Genomic DNA, 26,153 nt, shown 5'->3' with positions numbered 1-26,153 from the left:
ATCCTGCAGCGACATGCCATCCCATCCGGTTTGCGTTTAGTTGGACGATCATTTATTTTTCAACAGGACAATGACCCCAAACACACCTCCAGGCTGTGTAAGGGCTATTTGACCAAGAAGGAGAGTGATGGAGTGCTGCGGCAGATGACCTGGCCTCCACAGTCACCGGACCTGAACCCAATCGAAATGGTTTGGGGTGAGCTGGACCGCAGAGTGAAGGCAAAGGGGCCAACAAGTGCTAAACACCTCTGGGAACTCCTTCAAGACTGTTAGAAAACCATTTCAGGTGACTACCTCTTGAAGCTCATGGAGAGAATGCCAAGAGTGTGCAAAACAGTAATCAGAGCAAAGGGTGGCTATTTTGAAGAAACTAGAATATAAAACATGTTTTCAGTTATTTCACCTTTTTTGTTAAGTACATAACTCCACATGTGTTCATTCATAGTTTTGATGCCTTCAGTGAGAATCTACAATGTAAATAGTCATGAAAATAAAGAAAACGCATTGAATGAGAAGGTGTGTCCAAACTTTTGGCCTGTACTGTATATAGAAAATATATAGAAAATAAGTATAACTGTCACTTGACTATGAAAGTTTTCATTTTTAATTTGTGGTTTGTAATTGTTCCTGTGACTCACAGTATGAATTACTGTAAAGCAGAGTGAAAAAAGAAAAAACTCTGTTGATGGTAAAACTATAAGACTATATAAGACTAGATCATAAAAATGAATCCATCCAATGTGTAGTTTGCTGGTGTGTCAGTGGATGTCTCTGTTTGCTCATATGATGATTTTATGAGCGACAGCTGTCAAATTAGTCAGCGATGACACATTTCAGCTGAACAAATGACGTGGACTCAAATTCAAACTCAAGCGGATGTGTGCTTTGCAAATTCAGCGGAGTGAGCTCTAGTTGTTTCCACTGTGTGGTCTTTGCAATCAAAACGTCACCTATTTTAAAGTGTATTTAACTGTTATTATTTCACCAGCTCATCAAATGAGATTTTACTGACAGTGAAGATCACAATTTATTTGAATTGTATGTTGCACATAATTTAACACAGTAAAGATACAGGCAGAGTTTTAAAGGCATCAGTCCACTCTTTTATTTACAATAATGTTAACTGACAGAAACAGGAACTACGACGAGAGTTTCTCTCTCTTTCTCTCTCTTTCCTGTTTGTAAGGAGCAACACTCTTAGACTGACAGTGACGTAAACTAAAGACTTACCCACAAGAAAGTCAAACTACTCTCCAGCCGAAAAATACATATGTAAAAATTGTTACAACATTGTTATATGCCTATATTACAGAGCTAAATATATGAGCTTCCTTGTATGGTATGTAAGTATTAGCCTTTGCACATCACAACTCACTTTGTACTTTGAGGATGTTGCGTTCAGCTCATTTTCTTTGCACTGAGGTATCGTATATGTCCAGGACAGGCCTCACACAGGCTGCAGTCAAAGCATTAGTTGATTCTGCAAATGCGTCTTCTCATTAAAATGTTTTTCTGTCTGTGAAATGAGGTCAGTAAATACAACATTTAATAGAAATGGTAGTACCGTTGGTAGTAAATTCAGTTTAGTTCTGTAGATGTTCCACTGTTTTATCTCTTGCCCTTCTTGTCAGAAAACCTCACAGACTGACACAAGGTGACCCACGCAGCCTCTCTGATTCATCTTTTTAGGGGATGTCCATGTCTCCGTTAGAGGCATGGGAGTGACGTTTCTCTAGATCACTTGCAGCTCTGTTGTCAACGTTTTCTTTGCTCTCCTCGTCCTGGTCCTCTGATCCTGATCTCCTTCTTAGACGCAGCCCGGGATCTCTCTGTGTCGGGATCTGGAAGCTGGAGTAGGAGCTTCCCAGCGATGGTCGCTTCTCTAAAAAAACAGCACAGACAAAACACTTCAGATAATGAAGTGAATGTTTACAGCAGGCGAGAGAAAACAGACACAGTGGCTTGGATTCTGAAATAGAGAAGGAATTTGCTGGTTTTGAAAAAGAAAAAGAAATTTCAGGAAATATATTTATAGAGCAAGCTATGACATATAATCACCATCTATTGGTTCACATACTCTGATCTAAGAAAATGGTTTCACATAAGTCTTCATCCGAAGCAACGTTAAATGTCAAAGCAACCACAGCGCTGGCATTTAGTAACCTATGCAACACTCTGGGAAAAACACTTGCACATAAAAACAGCTGGAGGGAAACACTGAAAAGATCAGATCTGTGTGGAGCGAAGACAGTGATGTTTGTCAAATTAATACATGAAACAAACAGAAATGTCATATTCACATCATGTACTCCACATTGTTTTTGAGATTTCACTTGAAATCCTTTAATTATGTCACCACGTGGGACTCTTCTGAAACAGTATAATAGCCCCTGTCAGGTGAATCGCACTCAACTTCTAATATTCACATAATGGTAGTGGATGGAAATGAGCACTAATTCACGTTTTCTTTTGCCACTTTTCCGTAAAATCGATTTGGATGGAAACCGGGCAATAGTAGGAAAAGCACAGTTGTTATTAAGAATATAAACGATAGCTCTGGTCTTTTTGAGTGTCTCAGTCAGCCATGACAGTGTGACAGTGAGCCGGTATCTACAATACAAGGACCATGAACCTGAAGCAGCTAAAAAGAAGTCAGCTATTAATTTTTTCATTCACACCTGTGCCTTCCCTACTGTCACGTGTCAAAACCCCTAATGTCAAAGTCTACTCTGATGGTGAGAGAGTTGGAAAGGCAAGCATTTTAAATGCTACACCAGAGATACTCAACTTACAGCCTGCGGGCAGATTGGGCGCGGGGTGGCCTGGCAACCATTTTCTGTTTCACTATGAAAACAAGTGGATTCACACTTGTAATTTTTGGGGGTATAAGGTTCGAGAGCGCATCAAAAAGCATCACAATACAGCTTGCTTAATGATAAAAAGTGTCAGGGAGGATCCTGACAGAGGTCCATGTGAATTATTTTTATATTAATTAATGTTTGTTCATTAACTGGCCTCCTGTTATTTTGCAAAAGTGGCCCGCGAGCAAGGCAAGTTGAGTATCCCTGTGCTAGTGCGGTCTGGACACATACCGCCTGGTCCGATTGGTCGCATTAATCTGTTCATCTGGACGTTCCAATGTTTGACGTTGGTGCTTGCTTGGCGAAGTTTCCTCTGGGCAGCCTGTCAGAGAAAAAGAGCAGCTCATTAAAACACCCGACATCTACAAGCAATAAAGATGTAAACTACTGTTAACATTACCACAAATTATAAATAATCTAAATATCAGTATTAAGTACCTTTTCACATTGAGATAACAAATTTCTGTCAAATTACAGAAAAAAATACTGACAAATACAATATAGAGGCACAAACGAAGTACAAAATTTATAAAATGAGTCACATAAAGTCTTCAAATGACAGAGCAAGCCTTGGTAAATAGGAGACATGAGAGAACCAGTCAGACATTGTTGTTTGAAACTTGTTTAAAACTGTGGACTTTGAAATCATTGAACTGTTTTGAAGACAGACCATACGAGGCTGCTTCATTAATGCCTGTATCATGCTCCATGCTGTCTGTAACTGCATGTAGATGCTGTCATTTTGTCTCTTTGTAAATGAGAGTTTATATCTCAGTGAGCTTTGGCCTGGTCAAATAACAGTTATTATGGATTTATAACTACAATTTATTGAATTACTAACAGCAGGATAGGCTGTAAATTCAACTAAAAAGGCATGCAAATGTTTGGATGTCAGGTGGGAGTTGGAAGGCGACACGTAGAGGACACGTCCCTCTCAATATTTAGAACATGTGGTTTTGTCCCACGCAATAAAAACATGAAAGTAGCAGAGGACTTTTATCAAGACATTTACACCATAAATTAATGCAGAAGAGGCAGAAATTGGGGCATAGAAATGAACCACAATACAGGAAATCATGTGTGAGATGCTCAAAATTTTCTGTCAGAGAAACCCCAATTGTGTATACCCCTGTATTCGTGCAACATAAAACTTGAGCCCAAGCAGCAGCTGATGCTATTGGCTCAGTGGTTTATTCAGATGTCACACCAGATCTCCATTTAGATCTACATTTCCTCTGAGAGATAAGACATCTATAACTTGGACTTCACTTTCTTATTTGACTGTTCGGTTCTTACCACAACATCCTGGTCAACCCTGTGCCGGTTGGCGCGGACCTCCTCCAGCTGCCTCTGCGCCTCATCCAGGGCCCGGGACTTGGCCTCCATTTCCTGTTTCAGCTCCTGCTTCTCCCTCTGCGTCTTCAGGATGTACTCCTCCTGTTCCTCCTGCAGGCTCATTAGGGCCTTCATTTTCTCCTCCTCCTCAGCCAGTAACCTGAACACAACACAAAGCACAAACAATAACATTTTAATAAACAATATGTGATTGCCTCCCACGCTGTTTGAAATATTTATTTAATGTTTCAGGCATTATAAGGAGCAAAGGTGCACAGTGGCTGATGTAGGCTGCTTGTAGATTGATGTGATCATTTTATCAGAAACTAGCACTTGAAAAGGTTGAGAGAGCACAGAAACAGCAACACAATAGATCTGACTGATGGCAGCGTTTAACAACTTCCTCTGCTGGTAGCTCAACTTCCTCAGGAACATAACGCAACATGAACTCCTTTCAACAGCTGAGTTTGGTATCTGCTGTCTGCACATGAGAGCTCCTCCCTTCTTACAGCTAACACATTATTGTTAACAGGCTCTTAACCAAACAAATGACTTCTTATTGTGCTGTGAGAGTGTATACATGTCACTAATCACACATTAGCAGAGATAAGTGGCTGCATATAACACTCTACCCTGCTTGAGCATAGCGGAAGGCCTCCTCATCCAGCCTGGCTTTGATCTCCTGCTGCAGCGCCTCCTCCAAACGCTTCTGCATCTCCTCCAGCTCCTGGATCCTCTTCCTCTGCCTCTCGGCCTCCTCCTCTTTCAGAGCCATCTCTGCCTGCATACTGACCCGAGCCTTGAGACACACAGCAAGAAGCAAACACATGAAACACACATCCTCCTGCCTCAAACTCTTTTTTTTCCCCTCAATGCTTCCTTACTCACCTCCTCAGCCTCTTGCAGCTGAATCTCCAGAGCCCGCTGGAGCTGTTCATGCTGCTGGCGCCTCCTCTGCTCGTCCTGCTCCAGGAGGGCCTGAGCCTGCTTTTGCGCCTCTTTCAGGAGATCCAGCTCGGCCAGCTTACGCTCCCGTTCCTCCTGCAGGGCGCGCAGCCTTTGCAGCTCCTCCTCCTTGGCCTGCCGTCTCTTCTCCCGCTGCTCACGCTGTTCCCGTCGCTTCAGCTTCAAATCTTTGTGGAGGGACGTTTTCCCCTCCACGTGCAGCCTGATAGCAGTTTGAATCGCTGTGGAGAAGATATGATTTATTGATATGAAGATGTAGCTTTTAAGATCGATCCATAACTCATCAGTGATTAAAATCAGTAAACGTGAGGCTCCTCTGACCTGTAGTCCACTCCTGTCTCTGTTTGGTGTCTGAGGCACTCATCTCATAAGTCTTGGAGAGAGTTTTCAGACAAAACATGCACCTCTTCCCATCCCGGTCTGGTAGCACCTGTTTAACAAGGAAAACATTCATTTTAATAAATAAATATCTCTTCATGTTTATCATTTGTTGTGACCATTTCTTAAATAAACAGTGGTGAGGAGAAAAAAATGGTGAACTCACAGGGAAAAGGGCGTTTTTGATCCATTTTGAACGACCAAACAATATTTGTTCGTCTACTTCCTATAATAAAGCATGGTTTTAGAATGATTGATTGTTTTCTTAGTAAGTAACACATGGTGCAGTGTGTAGTGCTCTTGCTAGAAACAAAATAACAGAAATTGACCACATTTGTGTTTGTCATTCCTCTGTGAGGTACTGTGTGGCATTGATGAGCTAATAATTGACTGTGTATCTGGAGCAGCCCAGGTAACAATCCCTTGACTCCAGCTCCTCCACTGCAGGCTCACATTCAGAGCGGGTCATTTGTGAGAGTGAGGCTGGCGGACTAAGCTTTGGTTCAGTTCACCTGAACTCTGAGATTTGTGAGGAAATCTTGAAATATAGCAACATTCAGTTTCCACATATTGTACTTTTTATAACCTTGATAGTTCCCAACTTTTTTCGGATAGTGACACCTAAATATGAAGCTATGTCTACTTGGGGTCTGCACGAAAATGACTGGGGGCAGGGAGGTTTAGAAAAGCGGGAGGGTTTGTAATTTTCTCCTTGCTGAAGGGAGGGGAGTCTGCATTTTTTAGGAGGGAGGGGGAGAGCCTTAAGTTATTAGTGACACGTCATTTGTCACTTTTCTTCAGCAGCTCCCACCTTCACTTTAATCTGCATCTTAACAGAAAGCAGAACAACAGTAAGTTGTGTCTATTTTAAGTAAACTGCATCAAAAGATGTTAACAAGGGGGACAGGTCCTGGGGAGCTCTGTAAAGCTTTTGTGGCTCCAGAGGGAGCTGCCTGATATCTGATAAACTGTTGGAGTGTAAGAAGTGAGGTTACTAGACCTCTGCAGCCCGCTCCTCATCTCTGCACAAGGCAACACTAGCCACTACTAGCTAACACACACAAATCTCTGACCAAACTGTTGGCTGTCAAATTTCACTGTGGGTTATGTAAGCAGCGGGTTATCTCTGTTTCTTTCTGCTGCATTGATTTTGAACTTTTTTATTCAAATGTCCTTTGTGAGTCTGACAATGTTAATACAAAATCAGTGGAGCACTCTATAACCCATCTGTCTTTTGTTTTAAGTGGGAAGGGTTACAATCAGCATACATTCCCATCACAGGTATTTACCGGCTCCAGCTCCAATTTGCAGTGATGGAAACATGTCACCCGAGTGAACACGCACCTTTCCAGGATGACTGTTGGTAACTTTTATGACTCTCTGTCATCTTAGCCACAAATTTCGTCCGTCTCCATCCAAGCAGTACTTAAACATCATGCCAAATTAGTCTGCACTGAGTTTAAAGAGAGACTGAACAGGTGACAGGTGACAAGTAACCACTGTAACATTTTCACTGACCTCCATGCTGCTCTCTACTGTTTACTAACCCTGTTTACCAACACGTTCATGATGGGGACATGACACACAAAAAACAACTGTAATGCATACTTGTCTACTGCCAGTGGTAAAGGAGTCTACTCTCTATTTTTAGTCGGTTTACCCATATTAAATAAATGCATATACATGCTAATTTTGGTGGGGTAAAATAAATTAAAAAATATTAAGGTTTAAATTCGGTTAAATCACCTTAAATTCTTTAGACGTGTTTTGTTATTAATGCCAAAATTTTTCCATTCAATACTGTTAGATTAATTTCAGATATAAGGGTCCCAATTATGATAACACAGGGGTGCGCCTTGCTTTTTTTTTCTTCTTTAAACAAAGAGAGACATAATGTTCTGCCCTCCTCCCCACCCCAATAATTTGTACACAGTCCCTTGCCATTCTTCATAACGGGTTGCACATGTTTACAGATAGTTAAAAATTTAACAAGTGTTTTATTTGAATACTTTTTTGGAGTCCTGAAGGGGTAATGTTCTCCAGTAATTTTCCAAAAAACCTCAAAAACAAAGATGAAGTCATAAAAAATGTGTTAACCAGTTTGTGACCTCTTTCACCCTCATCTTGCAACATCCTGGGGGACTCCCAACCCCAAGGTCAGAAACTGCAGTCTAAAAGAATGACATTTTGACTCACATGTACAAAAAAAAAGCAAATAGGAAGTATGTATTTCTTTTCCAGATAACTGAACAAAGAATACACTGTTATTAAGAGCCACAGTTCTTAGCAGTGTTAACAGTGTTTAGCTTTGAAAGACGACTCCAGCTGCTTACCTCCACACAGCAGTTCCCATCCAGAACAATGTTTCCCTGGCAATCCTTGCGGTCCTCCCCGGTGTAGTAGGACAAATTGCTCGGCCTTAAGGTGAACCAGCGTTCTTTCCAGTTTCTCCTCAGCTGGCCTTTCTTCCAAAGATAACCCTGCATGCACCCCAACCGACAAACATAAACACATACACTGTCACCAACACAATGCAGAGCATGTCAGGAACCCAAACACAGACTTCTAGTGACAGATGGCTCTCCTACCTCTTTGAGGACATCACCAACTATCTCCCTGTAAACTTCCTCTATAGCCATGCTGACTACGCTTTTGTCAATTCCTCTGGTTATCTTTCCTGAGTTCATCATCTCCAGAAAAACCCAGACAGTAATGCCACTCTGCTGCACCGAGTCTTGGGAGAAGAAGTCCTCTAATTCAACACAGTTGAACTCAATACTCATAGCCATGCATACTTTCTTGAGGAGGTACTCCACCTGAAAAAGAAAAGAAACCAAAGGTCTTGAGAGTGAAAATTAACGTGCTTCATTTGAGCTATCCATCTTTGCTACAGTAAATTAGATCAGAGCAGTCTGGCACTACTTTATTTGAACACTGTATTTTGCAGTTTCCAACTTTCAACATGAAACACCAAAACTTGCACCCAACAATGTCCTTTCTCATGTCCTACTTTTATTTATGTTGATTCTTAATGAAACAGATTTTAGTGACAGTATTTACGACGCTGTAATACTCTTTACACCACAGATTTCTTTGCACAGTGGTTGGTGTGTGAAGCACAGACTAAAATAAAACTGTATAATGTTTTCTTAAACTCAGCACGATAGAAACTACTCTGCCCTTGAAATTTAGGGCTTTCTCTTGGCAGCAGCTGTGAAAAACACACGACAGGAAACCAAAACGAGAGTTTGCAAGTGAGAAACAAGCCCACACTGTTGCATGAAAAGAGCACCGCGTTCCATGATGGCAAGAAATGAAGGTTTCGGCCGGGGGGTGTACTTAGTGGTTGTAAGAAAAAAAGATCCAACATCACTTTTAGGTCACAGATTACTGACTACAGTCTCTGAATTGTTCTCAACAACAGAGCACAATAACTTGAAATATCCATGTGGCTAAATTTAGACACAAGTGTCACTATCATTACACGCAGCCACTACGATTTCAAGATGTGCATGTTTGTTTGTTTAAATGCTTTTTGCAGTCCTGTCATGTCCTTGACTAACAAGAAATCCCTGAACTTCCAGGAAAAAGCATATTTTTTAAGATTTGTGATAGAAGATAGATAGATTGAGTGCTTGTGAAGAAATTCCTTTAAATCTGTACTGTACTTTAACCTACCTCATCAGGGACCATAACCAAAGGGTACTTGTCTTCAGAGAGAAAATTAAAAAGGCACCAAAGCCGAAAAGCATCTTTCTCAGGCAGAACGGTGCTGCTAGTTTTGTCCGTCTGGTAGTTTTTCTTTGCTGTAAGCGTCCAACAAAGTTCATCTACGTTTTCCTTAATAAAAGAGCCTTCAATAACCTACAACAACAAAATGCAGAGATTATAAAAACTGAATCAGCATCCTTGACTACACAGCATTATAATCTGACAAAACAAAAAGAGCATAGAGTTGTGTTTCTATCACCTTATCCAGGATGTATTTGTTGAGGTAAGGCATATAACCCTGACTGGAAACTGGACCGTCATCATCGTCCCTGAAATGCTCCTCCAAAGCAACTGGGTCATGTGGGATACATAAGACTGTGCACAGGTTGTGGGACAGCACCTGGAATATCACAATAAACAGGACAGAAGTATTTAAGCACACTTCAGAAGAGAGATGCAGAGTTAATGAGATACATCAAATAGGCTTTACCGGCATGAATGCTGATGTTAAATCACAGTCAAAACTTAATTACTGTGTTTGCAGGCTTTAAAACCTTTATGGTATCATTCCAGTAAGTAGTAAAGGGCAAAAAAATTAAAGGAATCTTTAGGGAACTGAAATTTTGAATTTGTGCTGCATTGTGTTTCTAAAAATATTTCTGTTAGCACATACGCCAGTGTGGAGAAAAAAAAGTGTCTAAGAGGCAAGGTTGTTTAAAGACATACTGCATGGCAGACATTTTAAGACAAAATATTTGAACTGCAAAAAGAACTTTTTAAAAAAAATCTGTTTTAAAAAGAACCAAATCAAATTCATTTTGTGAAGCAGCTTCATACATGTAGTGCAGCTCAAAGTGCTATACAGGCGACTGGCGAACTACAAAGACAAATAATATGGGAGACTGACAAATATGGAGTCATAAGATTAAAAATGCGAATAAAAATGACATAAGTTAAATAACATAACAAATTAAAATAGGTAAAAGGTAAAAAAAATTACAAGATGACAGTTAAGTACCAATGGGACATGCTCACAAGTCATAAGATTAGTAAGTTATGAACTACTTAATGTTTTTCTGCTACTTCTTTTACTGCAATTATGTGTTCAAATGAGTGTCTTCGCAATGTCTTGAGCTATCTGTTGCATGTTATCAGAAAACCAGTCTCCGTGTGTTGAGCTGTAACCACATCCTGTCTCAAGTCTCCTGTGCAGTACAACATCTGTCAGTTTTGAGGCCACGCCATGCAAACTGCTTGCCTCTGAGAGCGTCTAGAGAACATGGTGCCTGTGCACAGGCTGCATGCATGAGGGGGATAAGCCTAGTCATGAGGCTGCCTCGCTGTGAGCCAGCAGCGGCAGGCAGCCCATCATAGAAACGTGGAGGTGGCTGGAAATGGAGTCTGATCCACAGCAAGACCAAGAAGTGACATAACAATGAGATCAACAAAAGTACAGTGGCTTCATTGACGCCCTGTAGCGAGAGACAACAATCACCAACATGTTTCCACTTTGTCCCTGCTCTCACTGTAACAATGTTCTTTTGACGTACACGGGCTCATGTCTATTCAACTTGCTGTTCTGTGGTCAGGTCCAGTGCCAGAGGACCCTTTGCACTACAAGCTGGTACATGGAGGCCCAGTGTAAGCACAGCTTGGAGATGAGGGCTCCCATTCATATACAGACTGAGAGCAAACTGTTAATCTCGTGCTCTTGCCAGACAGAGGTGCATATTGTGCCCTCTTTCAGCAGTGAAAGCATTTTACTCAAAATATAAGGAACAAATTTGTTCCTTGTTGGGCAGCATGTGGTTTAAAAACACAGGAAATATTGAGGATGATAAGTAATAACAGATTGCGTACAACCTTATTTCCTGAAGCACGGAATCAAATGTAACAAAGGCCAAATAACAGATGCATTTGTGACATTTAGTTTGCTGAGCACTTCAAATATTTTCACCTCTTCCACCTCAGAGCGAGCCCACGTGATGGAATATGAATTGAGGTAGGAAATGAGGCAGCAGAGTAAAACAGTGAGTGAATTGTCAGATGAAATAAAGTCTCATTTATCAGGCAGAGGACCCCTCACTCACCTTTAGCTGAGACTTGGACACCTTACCACTCTTCTCCAGATCCAGGGCTGTGAAGCCATACCAGATGGACTTGAGCAGCTCAGACCGCAGGTCCATGTCTGCTGCAGAGTAACTTTCTGGTTTCCTCCTCTACGTCTCTTCTTCTTCCTCTGCTGTTGACACAGGGCCCCTGGGTGACAGGCAGACACCCACACTGTGTTGCTGCTCTCAGGCGGGCATGGGGCTTTACCAGGCTGTAGGCAGCGACACCTGCAGGACAAACACAGTCACTGACGGAGAGGGAGGGTCTGATTGTTTACTACATGATCTGATCCTGCCTTCCAGTGGTCAAATAAGTATTCAGATTCTTTAAAGTAGTAATGCCACAATATAAAAAACTTTAATACAAGTAAAAATCCTTTATTGCCCTTTAAACTGCTGTTATAACATTATAGTTTTATGCTATTGTAGTATGTCTTATTTTTATACCATTAAATTGTTATGAAGAATGCATTAAGATTTAATCAGAATCATAATGCTGTATGTTGTATGGTCGAATTGGAGATATTGTTGGGTGCCATTGTAACAAAGTGTTGTTATATTGTGTAATGAGTGCATCGTGTTTTATCAGTAAAATATTATTCTTCAAAGTAAGGAGTAACTGAAGTAGTCCAATAAATACAGAGAAGCATAATAATAGCAAAAGCAATAGCATAAAAATTAAATACTTAAGCAGTAAAGTATTAATACCTCCAAACTGCACTCAAATACCGTGACTTAGCTAAACGTTAGCTAAGTTAAACTTAACATTACTGCCATCCTCTGCTCTCATCAAACGCTGGTAATCGTCGAGAAATTACAAGTGACGTTACTGCTAAATATAAATAAGTCGATAAGTGGCGTTTGTGTGATTTAGAGGTAACAAAATTTTTTATTATGAAGTTATTTTATTGCTACCGAGTCAGTTGCTAACGAGCTAACTGTCACGACAGTTAGCTTACAATGAAGTTAGCCGTTAGCTAGCTTTAGCTCGAGCGTGTACCTCTCTCATAACGTTAGCTAACGGCTATTTTAATTAGCTGGGCCTAACAGTTAAATATGTTGTTTATATGATTCTTTTCATCGTTTTAACAATAAACAGACCGCAAAAGTACCTGCTAGCCAATGTTAGCCTAGTTCCAGATGTCTGAATCAACAGCCACATTTTACATTTTGTCGAGAGCGATTCAAGTAATGATTTAGTTTGGCCTATGTTCAGTTGAAGACAGAACAAAGACAAGATATTTTAATATTCAAACTGATAAACTTTATTGTTTTTGTGAATATACAGTAATACTGAACTAGATGCCTGCAACTAGTTTCAAAAAAGTTTGGACAGGGGCAACAAGTCTGGGGAAAGTTATAAAAATGTTTAAAAACATCTGTAACATTAGACAGATAAACAGGTTAACTGTAACAGGTGATAGTGTCACGCATGGGTATGAAAGGAGCATCCAATCAAGACTGCTGTTCACATGAAAACACAGGAAATAGCCATAGCGCGAGGTTTACCCTATGGGTTTACCACATCATGATGTGTGTCAGGTATGTAGGTGAATGGTTCAACAGTTTAAGAACAACATTCCTCAACACATAATTGCAAAAAAAAGGGGATTTCACCATCTACAGTCCATTATGTCATCAAAAGATTCAGAGAACCTGGAGAAATCTCTGCATATAAGGGGCAAGACTAACTACCAATATTGAGGGAGCATGTCCTTTGACCCCTCAGATGACACTGCCAACATAATTGTATAAAGCATATTCCTATAGGGGCTTGGCAACACTTAGGAAAACCATTGTTGGTAAACACACTTTGGCTTTGCATGGCAGAGTCTAAACTGATAGATGCAGCAACAAAGCCATATATCAACAACATCCAGAAACTTCGCAGACTTCCCTGGGACTGAGCTCATCTGAGATAGACTGACCCAAGGTGGAATAGTGTGCCATTGTCTGACAAGTAATTAATTAATTTGTTTAATTTGTTTTTGGAAACAAAACATCCAGACTGTTACCTGCACAAAGCTCAAAAGCCAGCTTCAGTGAAGGTATGGAGTTGTGTCACTGCCATTGGCATTATGGGTAACTTGCATGTCTGTGATGGGACCATGAATGCTGAAAAGTACATACAAGTTTTGAAGCACCATATGCTGCCATCCAGACGACGTCTCTTCCTGGGATGTCCCTGCTTATTTCAGCAACTCAATGCCAAGCCACATTCTGCCTGCGGTCCAGTCAAGTCTCACATTGCAAGTGTGTGGCTCACTATGAAGTGTAACATATGAAGATGGAGATCAGAGACTGCTGAGCAACTGAAGCTGTATATCGAGCAAGAATGAAAAAGAATTTCAATTTCAGAACTCAAAAAAGTCCTGTGTTGAGTGTTGTCAAAAGAAAAGGTGATGTAACACAGTGGTAAACATGCTGCTGTCCCAACTTTTTGAACGTGCTGCAGGCCTCAAATTCAGAAAGAGTGTATATTTACAAAAGCAACAAGGAGGTTTATCAATTTGAACATTAATTGTCTTGTCTTTGTACTGAATATAAGTTAATATACTGTATGACGAGAAGGATTTGCAAATCATTGCATTCTGTTTTTATGACCATTCTACACAGTGCTCCCACCTATTTGGAATAGAGACTGTTTTTAATAAAATAACAGAGAGGTAATGTTAATTAAACAGCTATTAAACAGCTTCTTTGTATCACTGACTGCTTTGTGTGCAGTTGTTTTGTAATGTTTTGGATAACTACTGACATTTTCCATTGTGGCGGACGACAAAGATCTACTTTATTCTGCTTGGAGGCCGCGGTAAACGGAAGTCACGTGGTAAAACAACTTTCGCGTCGTTACCATGGAGCTGTTTACGAAGATCCGTTTCTCATTGGTCGACGTTATCGTCATGACTGAAGTTCGCGCAGTGATTGGTTGTGACAGCTTCCTATTGCGGCCAATGGCGGAGCGCGCTTTTTACAAACTGCTGCGAGTCCAGGAAGTTGACAGCCCACTGCGGTGAGAAAGGACTCAACAAGAGCTCTTTAAATCTGCACAAAACGCCTGGATAACCCAAACATTTACAATTAATCGACCAGAACTGCTTTTCTGGAGGCGCAGACGGAAGTAACAGGGGTCCTTTTCTATTTTTAAAGTATGTAACGTATCTAGTAAACGGCTCTACGTGCGAATGTAGCGTGTGCTAAGGAGAAAAGACCTATTTAACAGCTAACGTTAGGCCATCTGCTCGGGTTAAAGCTAATCTACTCTCCTTAATGTTGCCTAGTTAACACGTTGGTTTGCACCGTACGCAGGTTTGGCATCTGTCAAGTATGTGCTCTGTTGTTCAGGCAGATAAATGTATTTATTTAGTGCCTGATGCATGTTTTACTGTGCTACTGATGCATGGAGCTCCAGCTTACTTCACCTGCTTGTTTTTGTTGCTACTTAGTTACCTTTGGAGATTGTTAAAACTGTAAATTGTTTAAACTTTGGAAGTAATTTTAGTCTGACGTTTATGTTTCTGCTGGTGCATGATTTTTGTATTTCCTCTACCTTTATGCACAGTTTGCTAAGAGCCTTTATTGTGTTTCATGCTTGGTTGCTCATTTGTGTTTGCCATTTGTTGCTCCTCTAGTTGCTCTTCACGCCTTGCTGTCATTATGGACTCTTCTCCAGTCCTTCGTCAGCAAAGTCAGAACAAAATCCACAGTGACCTCATGAGGTAAGACAGCTTATGAAGCACTCGAGACATTTTCTCACATATCTTCATGGCTGGATATAAAACCAGCCTGAAAGTACCAAAAGCTTGCATCAAATGTCCTGTTATATTTGTAATCTTGTTCACTTATTGGTTTTTTTTTTTGTTTGTTTTTTTTTTTGACAGTTCTTGTATTGCTGTTGTATTACGACATAACATTTGAGAACTTCGTCATTTTTGTTAAATCCAAAACAAGAGAAAGATGCTTACATTTCTTAATGTAAAGCAGAAAACAGTTGTCTTGGTATTGGTTCAGAAACTCTTTTGGCAATAGTTGAAAACAATTTCAAACAACTTTCAACTCTAATTGCATTTATTTATTTTTTTTAATTGACTGGTTTTCTCCATACAGAACGAAGAATGAACATAACAAAATGCCACCGCACCCAAAGCCTTCCAAACTCCTCTCTGCGCCTCCCCTTTCCAACCAAAATATTGAGAACCAGGATCCAGGAAATTCAGAAGTGGGTAGGAAGGCACCTGTGCGACCAGGTATGAGTAGGCTTCCAGTGCTTGCAAAGAGCCTTCATCTCCAGACTCCGTCCGACTTCAGTCAGTCTCACTGTAGGTGGGAGGAGAAACCTCTGGCTGTAAGTGCCTCCTTCTCATCCTTAAGATTTAAATATTTTCTGTTTAATAAGATGAATCTCATGTTTTTAATACTTCATCATTTTCCTACAGGGGAAACTTAAGAAGAAAAAGCCAGTCACCAGGCCTGTACCTTTCAACCTGTCTCAACCCAAGAGCTCAAGAATAGCCACTGAAAATCAACACCCTGTCACTGTTTCACAATCAAGGACTGACACTCATGCTGTCCAGCCTGATAAGAATTTATGCAATGCTCGTCTAAAAACCCAAAACTTGAATACAAAACCTGCAGCTAGGTTAAACCGTAATGTGAACTCAACTAAAGGCACGGGGAAGTCAAGTGGAAAGGTGTCAGAAAATACATCCCAGCCCTCCAACACATTTAAGACTTCAGCCACTTTGTCCAATCCTTTATCCTCCGTTTCTAATATTGCAATGCATCAGTCCAGCGCTGCTTCTTCTGCACAGCCTGCTGTTAATGCAGACACCTGTTTAGATAACATGAGCCTGCTCAGTCTCAAAGATCCAGCCAAGACATCCCAAGGTAGTCAGAACATGCAGCTGACCATGCAGGGCAGTTCAGGTGGTAAGTTAAATGTGTTGCTTTTGATGCTTTTGAACAGTACACTTCCATTTGTGTTGTGCACAATATGACAGAATATATTTTCGTCCTATGTTTGCATCTGAACGTGAACCTGGGGTTCTGGTGTCAATAGGGATGGAAACTGATAAGACTTTATTGATATTTTTTGATGCCGTTATTTTGCATATTAGTCCAATTCTTTATTGTTCCCCTTATTGATTTCAGATCCATTTCATGTGTAGAAGAAGGTAGGCCCACACAAGTTTTCAACGTAATCTTATTAACTCTGAGTCCAAACACAGTGTAGGTGAAATGAGAGTATATTTGTTCAGCATTTGTCTTTATTTAGGTTTTCTTGGTCAAAGGAAAATCTAGTAAGCTTGTCTGCATGACCCCAATAATATTATGACAGGATATTATCCTTGGTAATGGACGTGCTGCTCAATTGGGAAGCAGTGGCACTAAAAATTTCATTTTACAAACGTTACAAGCCGGAGCACTGTTGCTATCTGTCTCTGAAATAGAGCCACACTCTGGACCATTTCTTCCTCTCCGCCATGACTCCATCTTGTTTTAAGTTTCCAGTAGTGTAGAATAATGAGTTTAATGTCATTGTTTTGCAATGTGTAACTTTCAGAAAAACATACCAGCATCATTGATATTAATCGATAAGTTCAGAGACATATTATTCTGGTGGATCCGACAATTTGGAACTGGTTCTCGATTCCCCTGCCTATGTGTCAAAGTCCTGCACTTTGTACACCTGTCACACGGTACCAAAATGTAGTGTTTCTCTGAATATAATCCAGGCAGTGATTATAGTGATTATAATGCCACAACAACGTAAAAAAAAAAGTTTAGTAATGTACAAATATAATATTCAGGAGACAAGGTTGATCCAAAATGCACAAGAACACAGTTGTAGCTTATTATTAATTAGATAGCTAGAATCATCAGAGTATTAGTCATTGCCTGCCCCATTTTTGTTGTGGCTTTGTAGACTACATTGTTTACTTTTCATGTAAATAGCAATCAACAGAGTTTCTTATGTATTTCAGAAAAAGGAGAGAACTTTCAATCTGATCACACGGCTTTGCTGAGTATTCTCCGAAACGAAGGAGTAAGCACCACAGGTCTGGGATCTGGAACTCCACACTCCAAACCCTATAACTATCTGGTAAGTTTGTTTTGTAGTTGTTGTTTACTCCCTCCTTGTATGATATCTTTTAGTCCCTGCCTTTACACTGACAGGTTGTTATTGACGTTTTCAGTGCTTATCTTTGTCTAAATAGTGATTTCAGTGTTAAATTGTTTTACCGTCAGAAATTTTTTGAATGTGTTAAATAATCATTTGCTGGTGATTCCCTTGTTTGCAGCCCCAGCGAGTGTCTGTCATGAAGAGTCGACAGAAAGCGAGACCCACAATGGGTAAGCACAAGATTAGAAACATAACGTGTTACCTGAAAATACAGAGTGTGATCACAGCAGATATAAAAGTTGTTTTTCAACCAGTCACAGAACTGTGAAGTGATGTCTTGGTACATTTATGTATTTGTAGAGCTGCAAACTATTTTTTCACACATTTGTTTGACATTTTGGGTAATACTCTTATTCACTTTCTTGCACTTAGTCAGATGGCAGTTAGAGGTGGACACAGCTAGCCTGGCCCTGCCCAAGAGTAACTGTCAGGGCCATACTGCCATGCACATTAGTGTTTCTCCCACTGGTCTCACCCACACATTTCTACATCAGGATAAACATAAAAATTACTTGGAAAGTTTTGCAAATATAAAACCTCTGTGGTTTAAAATTTGTGAAGGTAGGCCTGTACTAAGTTGGAATTGTCAGTTAATATTTGTAAACAGTATCACCAGTGAAAGTGAAAGCCAACCCCAGTTGCTTGGGTCTTAGCCTCGCCATATCTGCATTGTTTTGTCTCTGTGTTTGTGATTTTTGTAGCTTCCTTTTTGATACCCGCTGCTTACAGTCTGGTACCTGGTAGCTACCTTTTTATTAAGTCCCAACCTCATCTGCACACTGTGACCAGAAACATCCCAAACACAGCAAAATAAGAAAATGCAGGCAGAGGACAGAGTCTCTGCAGAAAAAAACACTGCCACACACACTACTAGTGGATCGTAAGTCATTATTGAAAGAGATCACTTTTTTATGAGTCAATACATTTGTTTTTTCCCCCCAGGAAAATCATGCATAGTATACCTTTATAAAAAAGAATACTAAGTGATTCTGGTTGCAGTTCAAGATGTCCTATCAACAGTTTTACAGTCGTCTGTTTTAAAATGGAGGTCCATGGGGAAAATAGTTTTTGAGCCACAGGGTTTTTTTAGTTGCAGTACTGCAAGTGCCCACTGGAACAATTAGCAGCAGGGGTGAGTGTTGCTGCTGAATCCAACTCTCTTTATACATCCATAACCCAGCTAAGAAAAAGTGCAGGACATAACCTCTTGTCACACAGCACCATGTTTTTATACATAAGTTTTTGTACAAATGACACAGACAAAATCTAATGTGTTAACAAGTGAGCTTTAGAGGTGCTAGTGGGCAGGTTTTGTTTCTGTTGCAATGAGTCAGGCTGGCTGTTCCTCTCTGTGTCCAGCCTTAGTGCTAAGCAAAGCTAACTGGCAGCTGGTTTCCACTTCATATTTACTGTATAAACATGAGAATGGTGTCTGCCTTCTCATCTAACTCTCAGTAAGAAAGCGAATGAGCATGTTTGACAAATTGCAGAACCATTGCTTTGTTAATTCATGTATTGTGTTTTTTTGTTTCAAGACTATCTATAGGGCAACTTAATGCAGTTGCAACTTTAGAGAATCCAAAGTGATGTCTTGTGTTGATAAGAAATGAAAAGAAATTGTAGTAGTTGTAAAACTGAACAGTACTCAATATTACTGTGTTAAGTACAAAGTAGGGATGTGCACAACTAGTCGATTAAAGTTGCTACCCCCGCTAGTTGGCAGCAGAAATATTAGTCAGTCAAACTTAATATCAAAATTATTATTTTATACGACTGCATTCACCCAATGAAAATGTTGTAGTGGTGATCAGGTATGTTTCTTAAAGATCTATTTTCCTGAAGAATATTGCTTTCGATGTTATTTGTTCATTTTATTTAGTGAGTTGTTGCCATGTTTTCTAGGATAATACACAAAATGCCACACAGCATGCACAATACAATTTGGTTATTGAAAAATGTGATCGATGAGTTCAAAAATCTTTTATGATGTATCATTTTTGTTTTCAGAAATTTTTAGCCTTGGAGGTTATAATTTTGACTGTTTTACAGTTGTTTTCCTACTTTTAGACAAGTCAAAGAGTCTAAGTTTAAGCCTTTGTTTAAATGTCAGGGAAATTAGTCGTTAAGGACATCCCTAGTACAAAGTTAAATAACAGACAATGCAATGTAAATGATTCGGCCTTTGCATGCCAGTTGAATCCGTGCTATTCTTACAGGATCAGTGAAGTCGATGCCGTTCTCCCCGGACCCCGCTGCACTGGAAAGTATCTTGCAGAACGAGGGAGTGAAGGTTGGAGGGCCTGTGGGTGCCACACCCGGAAACTCTGTCTGTCCTTCAGGCAGAGGCACTTCCATCTACACAGTGTGTTTACATTAAATTTTTCAGTTCAGCTGTTTTTATTTTCATCCTATTACATTGCCTTTGAAACACATTTTCATGTACTGTGTTGCTTTGTTTGTCAGGCTCAGAGAGTGCCAGTGAAGAAGAATCATGCAGAGGCGAACGGAGGTAAGATGCAGAATCATTGTTCTTTTTATCTTATGAGACCTAATGCATCCTTATCTCCTTGTCTCTTTACCCTGACGTGACGCTGCTGTTTTATCCTCAGCAGTGGCACTCAAAGAGACTCCGCAGAAGAAATGGACTCCTCAGAGGGTCCGCAACACCAGGCATCAGCCCATGTCTGCCATGGTCAGTACTGATCTATCATATGTTTACGCTCCGTTTGGAACATGGTGTCTCTCACAGTCACTCCCTTATCTCACCACGCTGCTGTTTTCAGAAATGGCATCTGTCGACACAAAAGTCACCGTACGTCGGCACTCCCGGGCTGCGGAGCTGCAAAACCAACCTTCAGCCGCACCAGGAGGTGAGAGCAGGAAATCATGTCAATTTTACAATGTGTCTAGAGAGCTTTTACACATCAGCTTTATGTGCAGATAAGATTTCAGGCACAGTCAAAGCCAGAGTAAAAAATTGTTCTTTATTAATTCAAGGCAGCTACAACAAAGGCATGATCACTTTCTGATTTTCAATGGATGCAACATTTCAGAAATTTAAAGATAACGCTACGTAAACAAACAGCCATGCCCGGTTCTACGGCTGTGCAAAAGCATGCATTGAACCCTTAGTTAAAATTTAAATATTAAGTGCACAGTGTGGGCGTCTCCATGCACACCTTCTATTTTAGTTCATGTATGTGCAGCAGTACAATATGCACAGGGCTTGATGAAAGTGAATATAGCCCAGGTCGGTGGGTGTGGTGATTGTTAAATACTCTCACATTCAGATCACTGGCCCCTGGTTGAAAATGTTAATTACGTATGCAATGCAAAAAAAAATAAATCAGGTTAATAAATCAAAATAATTAAAAGGAAAAGTATTAAATCCTCATATCTGAGAAGTTGGAACCACGCAAAGTTTTTGAGATGTGACATGAGATGTTTCAGTTTTGCAACCTCACTGCTAGATGGCACTAAGTCCTACACACTGGACCTTTTAATGTTATCCCCTGTGCCGAATTTTAAAAGAAGATGTACATCATTAATCCCCGAGGGGAAATTCAATTTTTTTCACTCTGTTCTCATATACACACAGGCCCGAAATACACACACATGCACAAACAGAACCTAAACATGCATTAAATGGAGAGATATCAGAGAGCAGTTGGGGGTTCAGTGCCTTGCTCAAGGGAGTCCTCAGCAGTGCCCGGGAGGCGAACTGGCACCTCTCCAGCTATCAGTCCACGCTCCATACTTGGTCCATACAGGGACTTTAGCCAGCAACCCACTGGTTCCCAAACCAAGTCCCTATGGATACCTATGCACCACTGCACTGTTTGTCTAATGGAAGGAAAGGATATAAATCTTTCTGTAGGTCTCAATAGCTGAAATTGCAATTTCTGTGCCTTTTTAGTACAGCCAGTCGAAGTTAAAGGTATAATATGCAGGATTGTCTGTGACTGCAGCAAACATGCTCGCCAGTAAAAGCCAATGTCAGATTTACTCTCTCTGGCGCTTTGCCCAGCTGTATTTGTGTTTTTCAATGCTGTGTCTCTTGGATGCATGATACTTACAGTCTGGCACCTGGTTGCTACCTTTTTGTGAAGCAACGACCTGTGTAATGTGACTGCAGTTGGTTCGGATCGAGGTTGAAAAACGTTCTCACCACAAACGAACCACACCAGGGTTCATTTGTGGACCGAGACCACCTCCTCAAGAAGCTCTCTGTCCGGTTGTTTTGGTACGCACCCGAGTGTGATTGCTGTGTTCACACATGCCCAAATGAACTGCAGTTAGGGGACAAACCAACTTCGATTGAACCGAACATAACAGGGCAGGTGTGAAAGCACCCTAAGATATTGAATAACAGCTTTGTGCAAATAGATGTGAAAACAACCCATTGTAACTGGGGATCTGAAAATGTTAACAAATTTAAGCATCATCAAAATCAGTATTTGCAGAGCGGATTGCAAATTTTAAAAGTTGGCAGCGATGATGCTACACCATTGTCGCATTAAAAGAGACTTTTTAATATGTAATAACCACAATAAAATGAACTTGATGCAGTAACTTTGAACCAGAACATATTACCATCAGTGCATATATTTTTAACCAGAAATTAACACACATCACTGTCTTGTTTGTTGGCAGACGATTGTCCAGAGATTATTCGATGATCAAGAAGACGAGCACAGCACAAATGTGATGGACAAGCATCCTGAGACACAAGCGGAGCAGCTTCCAGCTCAAGCCGCAACTGTAAGAGCTGGGATCTATATTCAATTAAGTTTTTGTTATTAATTTAAAATGTATTGTAAAATCACTGTGTGTTGTTTGGTGTCATCTGTCACTCCTCTAGGCTAAATCCCTCTGTGAAGAAAAGGTAGAGATGAGCAGGACAAACAGGGAGGAGGATGAAAAGGAGAAGGAGCAAAGGATTGTGGGAGGACAGTCGTTCTTTCAAGCACCACAGAGAGAGTCTGTCATTTTTTTCTCAACGGGCAAAGCGCTGTTAAGAGCTCCTCGTTTTGAGAAGCAGGAGAGCTCAGCCCGACATGAGCAGCACATCCCCGTGCTGCCAGTACATGAAGACGTGTCATCTGTGTCATTGCCAACCTGTCAGATCAACCCTCCTGTTCAGAGTCTGCACAGAGGTAACACTCACATCCCATCATGATTAATCTTTCAGTGTCACACATACAATGAACATACTCCTGAAAGGTGACTGTAAATATCTCTTAAAAGTGCAGTCTTTTCTGTTACAGACCTCATAGTTCAGAAGACTTGTTCCCTGAGTCCTGCAGTGGCGATGCTGCGTAAGCGTCTTCCTCCTCTGGAGGAGCTTCGAATGGACGAGGAGGTGGCCTCCTACACCTCAGTGTCTGTCCCAGATGCTCCTGGGTTTCTCCCCCCTCGGCCCCGCTGTGGGAACCCATTGGCGTCTATCCTGCACATGGAGGAGTCCTCTGTGAGTATGCAGCTGACAGCGTGAATGTCCTGAAAAGAAGTATTAACAGCACCATGTGTAGCATTTTTACATTAAAGAGTATTTCACTGCTTCACTTTTGAAATTGGTGCTACATGACCAGATACAATAGAGAAAAGGGCTGTTGCATTCGCTTTTGCTCAAGAGTTAGAAAACCTACAACTATCAGAATACACTGTGACACACCAGACCATTTAACACCCCCACTGGTTGGTGATGTAATGAGAGCTTGGTTGTTTGGACACGGGAAACAATATGGCGGTTGGCTGGTAACAAACAATCTCAAATAACAGTTAAGCCTTAAGCTAAAATATGTTTCTGAAAACATTTTAGGTGAGAAAAAGGCTACGCAGAAACAGAATAGTGGTTTTATCAGCATTGCTTAATTTTAGTGTTTGATTTTTTTTTTTTTTTTTTTTTTTTTTAGCCTCTTAAGTGCAAGTCTCTCTCTAAATCTGCGTCTATACTCTTTGTGTCCATGGTGGTGGGCATACAGAAATGCGAAGTACAATCTGTAGTTTTAGCTCCACCCCTCAAGCCAGTGAAAATCTGTATTTGAGCTGAGCATAAGTACAGAGAGTTGTTGCATAGAGATGATACACCGTCTCATCTAGTTGCATTGGTGTGAACCAGCGGGTTTTTAGAACGTTGCAGAATGGTGCATTGCAAGTAGTTGCCTGTTTCAGCTCATCTTGTCTGAACTGGGCATTACACATGCTTCCCACAGTTATGATACAAGGCTGTTTGAAAATTGGCAAAATAGCCCTTTAAATAACTAGTTTAGAATCATTTCTCAATCTGTTTATGTAAACAATAAGTGTATGTAAGGACAAATGAGTCTCGTGATACAAATAGTGTTGTTTTTTTGCCTAATAACTGACATGCTAATATGCTGCTGTTTAGAAGGTAGACATTTATTATGTTCACCAACTCAGTTAAAATTCAAAGCACTAAACACAAAGCACAGCTGAGGATAGGAAGCGTTGGACACATTTAATAACCAAATAACCAAAGTTATTTTAATTAATCCTGAGGGAACTATAAACGTCAGGACCAAATTTCAGGACCATCAATAGAAAATGTTGCGATCATTAAAGGAACAACACATTTCCTTGTTTGCTGTCTTTAACCAGAGATGAGGAAATCTATTAGTTTGATGTGTTAGTTTAGTACAAATATACTGTAATAAACTGCATACTAAATCAGTTTTTGATATTCAGAGTTTTTACAAATTCAGTGCCCATTAAAAGGATTCATTGCCTTGAAAAACAAGAAAGCACATTAGCTTATTGCAAATCGTCCCCGCTGTGGGATGAATGAAGGATTATCTTATCTTAAATTATTGAACTGTTTCTTTAATTTACAACACAGTGCAGTGCCACAGCCGAAAGAGTTATCACATTTAGTTTAACATAGCACTTATAAACATGTTCATACATATAGTCTGTGTATATATAAACAGACACACAAGTTGATATTAATATTTATCTTTGTTTTATTTTCCAGAGATTTGTTCCGATTGGCTTCGACCTCTCGTTCAGCTGTTCGTCTCCATGTAGCTCTCCACCTGAGGAGAGATGACTTTGCACTACAAGTACAGTATTTGTGTTACTGTTGATAAGATAAGTTCACTCTGGTGTACTGATGAGTCTTTTTTAATGGAACTGATTTTGTTTGTCCAACACTGTTGTTGCCAGCCTTAATACAAGTCCAAAGAACGCTGCTAGGAAATCTTTTTAGAAACCTTTTTGTCTTAAACATGTGTATGAACACTCTCATGAGATGCTTTCTAAAGGAATAAGGGTTATTTCTGTGAAGTAATGCATCTTTTACACTGCAGGCACTCATGTTTGTCAATAATGTAGATGCACGCCTACTAGAAAAAATGTCTGTTAAATAAATCAAAAACTAAATGTTGAAAAAAAATTACGAATGTTTTTTATTGAAGACTCCGGCCGTTATCAGTGTTATAGCTTTAGGTTACATATAGATCAGGACGGCTCGGCGCATCTCACCAGTATCTTGTGTGGGTTCAAAATGATAAATGTTTGTAATGTACAGTGTTTATAATAAATGTATATATGTAACTGTCTGGTAATGTATGATTTTTCTCTCAGCTCTATAAATTATTTAAAGGGGCATTCCACTAATTTGTACAAATCCCACAGTTGTATAAAGTTTTCTGGAGGATCTTCCTAAAGTCTGAGTTACAAACTGGCAGCATGGAGTGTGAAAGATGTGGGCATACCTGTCATGTAATGATATGGTTGTATTATGGGACACGTGGGAACCATTGTTTTTAGAGCTGATTAATAGTCAGGTTTAGTGCCGAAATGATGACAACGACTTTGATAATCAAGAAATCATTTAAAAAGTAGTTCATGAAGAAAACATCAAATATTTGTTAGTTCAAGCCACTTAGATATCAGATTTGTAGCTCTTCTCTCTTTTGAAACATAGTTAATTGAAATTTAGGGGTTTCGGACTGAAAACAAGCACTTTGATAATGTTACCTTGAGCTTTTAGAGATTTGTTGGCATCAGCGGCTTTGATTGGACCTTTATTTTCTTTTTATCTATGGCTTGTATGTCCCCCCACTTTTATGTTGTTTTTTTTGGTTGATAATGTTTCTTATCGGAACTTCAGGCAGTTATGTATTCTAAAGTATGATGTAATGCTGTCATAGTTTACATCACCTACTCAGCATTAAAGATATGAACATGAAGATCATTTCAATTGCATGAAACAATATGCCAGGTTTTCCTGCCTTCCCCAGCTTGCCTCTGGACCAGGGGGGTATTCCAGAAAGTGGGTTATGTGAAAACTCAGAGTAAGTTAACCCTGAGATGAGGGAAACTCTGAGTTATCTGTTCCAGAAAGAGAGGTAACTGAAACTCTGAGTCAATCACCATGGTACAGACTCACAGACTCTGTGAACATAACCTGCTCGCTGACAGGTTTTCTTCAATAAACCCTGAGTTTTTCTCTGTCTCCTCCCTCTTGCACGCTGTTTCATTTCCTCATTCATTCAGTCCGTGTCAAAGCTTGTATCGAAGCGCATTAATTAGCGGAGATTTACCGTCTGTCACAGTCTAAATCCTGCTAGTTTGTTACTCAGG

General features: G+C 40.2%; 2 protein-coding genes across 4 annotated transcripts; one reads left to right on the top strand and one right to left on the bottom strand.

The window, feature by feature from the left end:
* Positions 1 to 1,080: 1,080 nt before the first annotated feature.
* LOC117257784 (differentially expressed in FDCP 6 homolog) lies at positions 1,081 to 11,538 on the bottom strand. Of its 2 annotated transcripts, XM_033628105.2 has the most exons (12): positions 11,342 to 11,536; positions 9,511 to 9,651; positions 9,219 to 9,404; positions 8,129 to 8,356; positions 7,874 to 8,020; positions 5,707 to 5,766; positions 5,484 to 5,592; positions 5,085 to 5,383; positions 4,829 to 4,995; positions 4,158 to 4,356; positions 3,093 to 3,183; positions 1,081 to 1,882 (listed from the first exon to the last, which is right to left on the bottom strand). In XM_033628105.2, exons 1-12 carry the CDS (start codon positions 11,435 to 11,437, stop codon positions 1,686 to 1,688), a joined length of 1,920 nt encoding a protein of 639 aa, XP_033483996.1. In that variant the 5' UTR covers positions 11,438 to 11,536; the 3' UTR covers positions 1,081 to 1,685. The 2 variants fall into 2 exon arrangements, with proteins under 2 accessions (XP_033483996.1, XP_033483998.1); XM_033628107.2 differs by lacking the exon at positions 5,707 to 5,766 and having other exon boundaries at positions 11,342 to 11,538.
* Positions 11,539 to 14,372: 2,834 nt separating this feature from the next.
* troap (trophinin associated protein) lies at positions 14,373 to 25,117 on the top strand. 2 transcript variants are annotated; one of them, XM_078170068.1, is made up of 14 exons: positions 14,373 to 14,511; positions 14,995 to 15,081; positions 15,470 to 15,707; positions 15,799 to 16,291; positions 17,347 to 17,465; positions 17,665 to 17,716; positions 19,763 to 19,908; positions 20,010 to 20,055; positions 20,159 to 20,238; positions 20,330 to 20,416; positions 22,200 to 22,307; positions 22,408 to 22,702; positions 22,814 to 23,016; positions 24,541 to 25,117. In XM_078170068.1, the coding sequence occupies exons 2-14, from the start codon at positions 15,020 to 15,022 to the stop codon at positions 24,613 to 24,615; spliced, it is 2,004 nt and encodes a 667-aa protein (XP_078026194.1). In that variant the 5' UTR covers positions 14,373 to 14,511; positions 14,995 to 15,019; the 3' UTR covers positions 24,616 to 25,117. The 2 variants fall into 2 exon arrangements, with proteins under 2 accessions (XP_078026194.1, XP_033484072.2); XM_033628181.2 differs by having other exon boundaries at positions 20,156 to 20,238.
* Positions 25,118 to 26,153: the final 1,036 nt, after the last annotated feature.

The sequence above is a fragment of the Epinephelus lanceolatus genome, chromosome 8 (genome assembly GCF_041903045.1).
Source record: "Epinephelus lanceolatus isolate andai-2023 chromosome 8, ASM4190304v1, whole genome shotgun sequence".
NCBI classification, from domain to species: domain Eukaryota; kingdom Metazoa; phylum Chordata; class Actinopteri; order Perciformes; family Serranidae; genus Epinephelus; species Epinephelus lanceolatus.
Note: the sequence above shows the minus strand (reverse complement) of the source record. Positions and strands in the feature narration are given on the sequence as shown.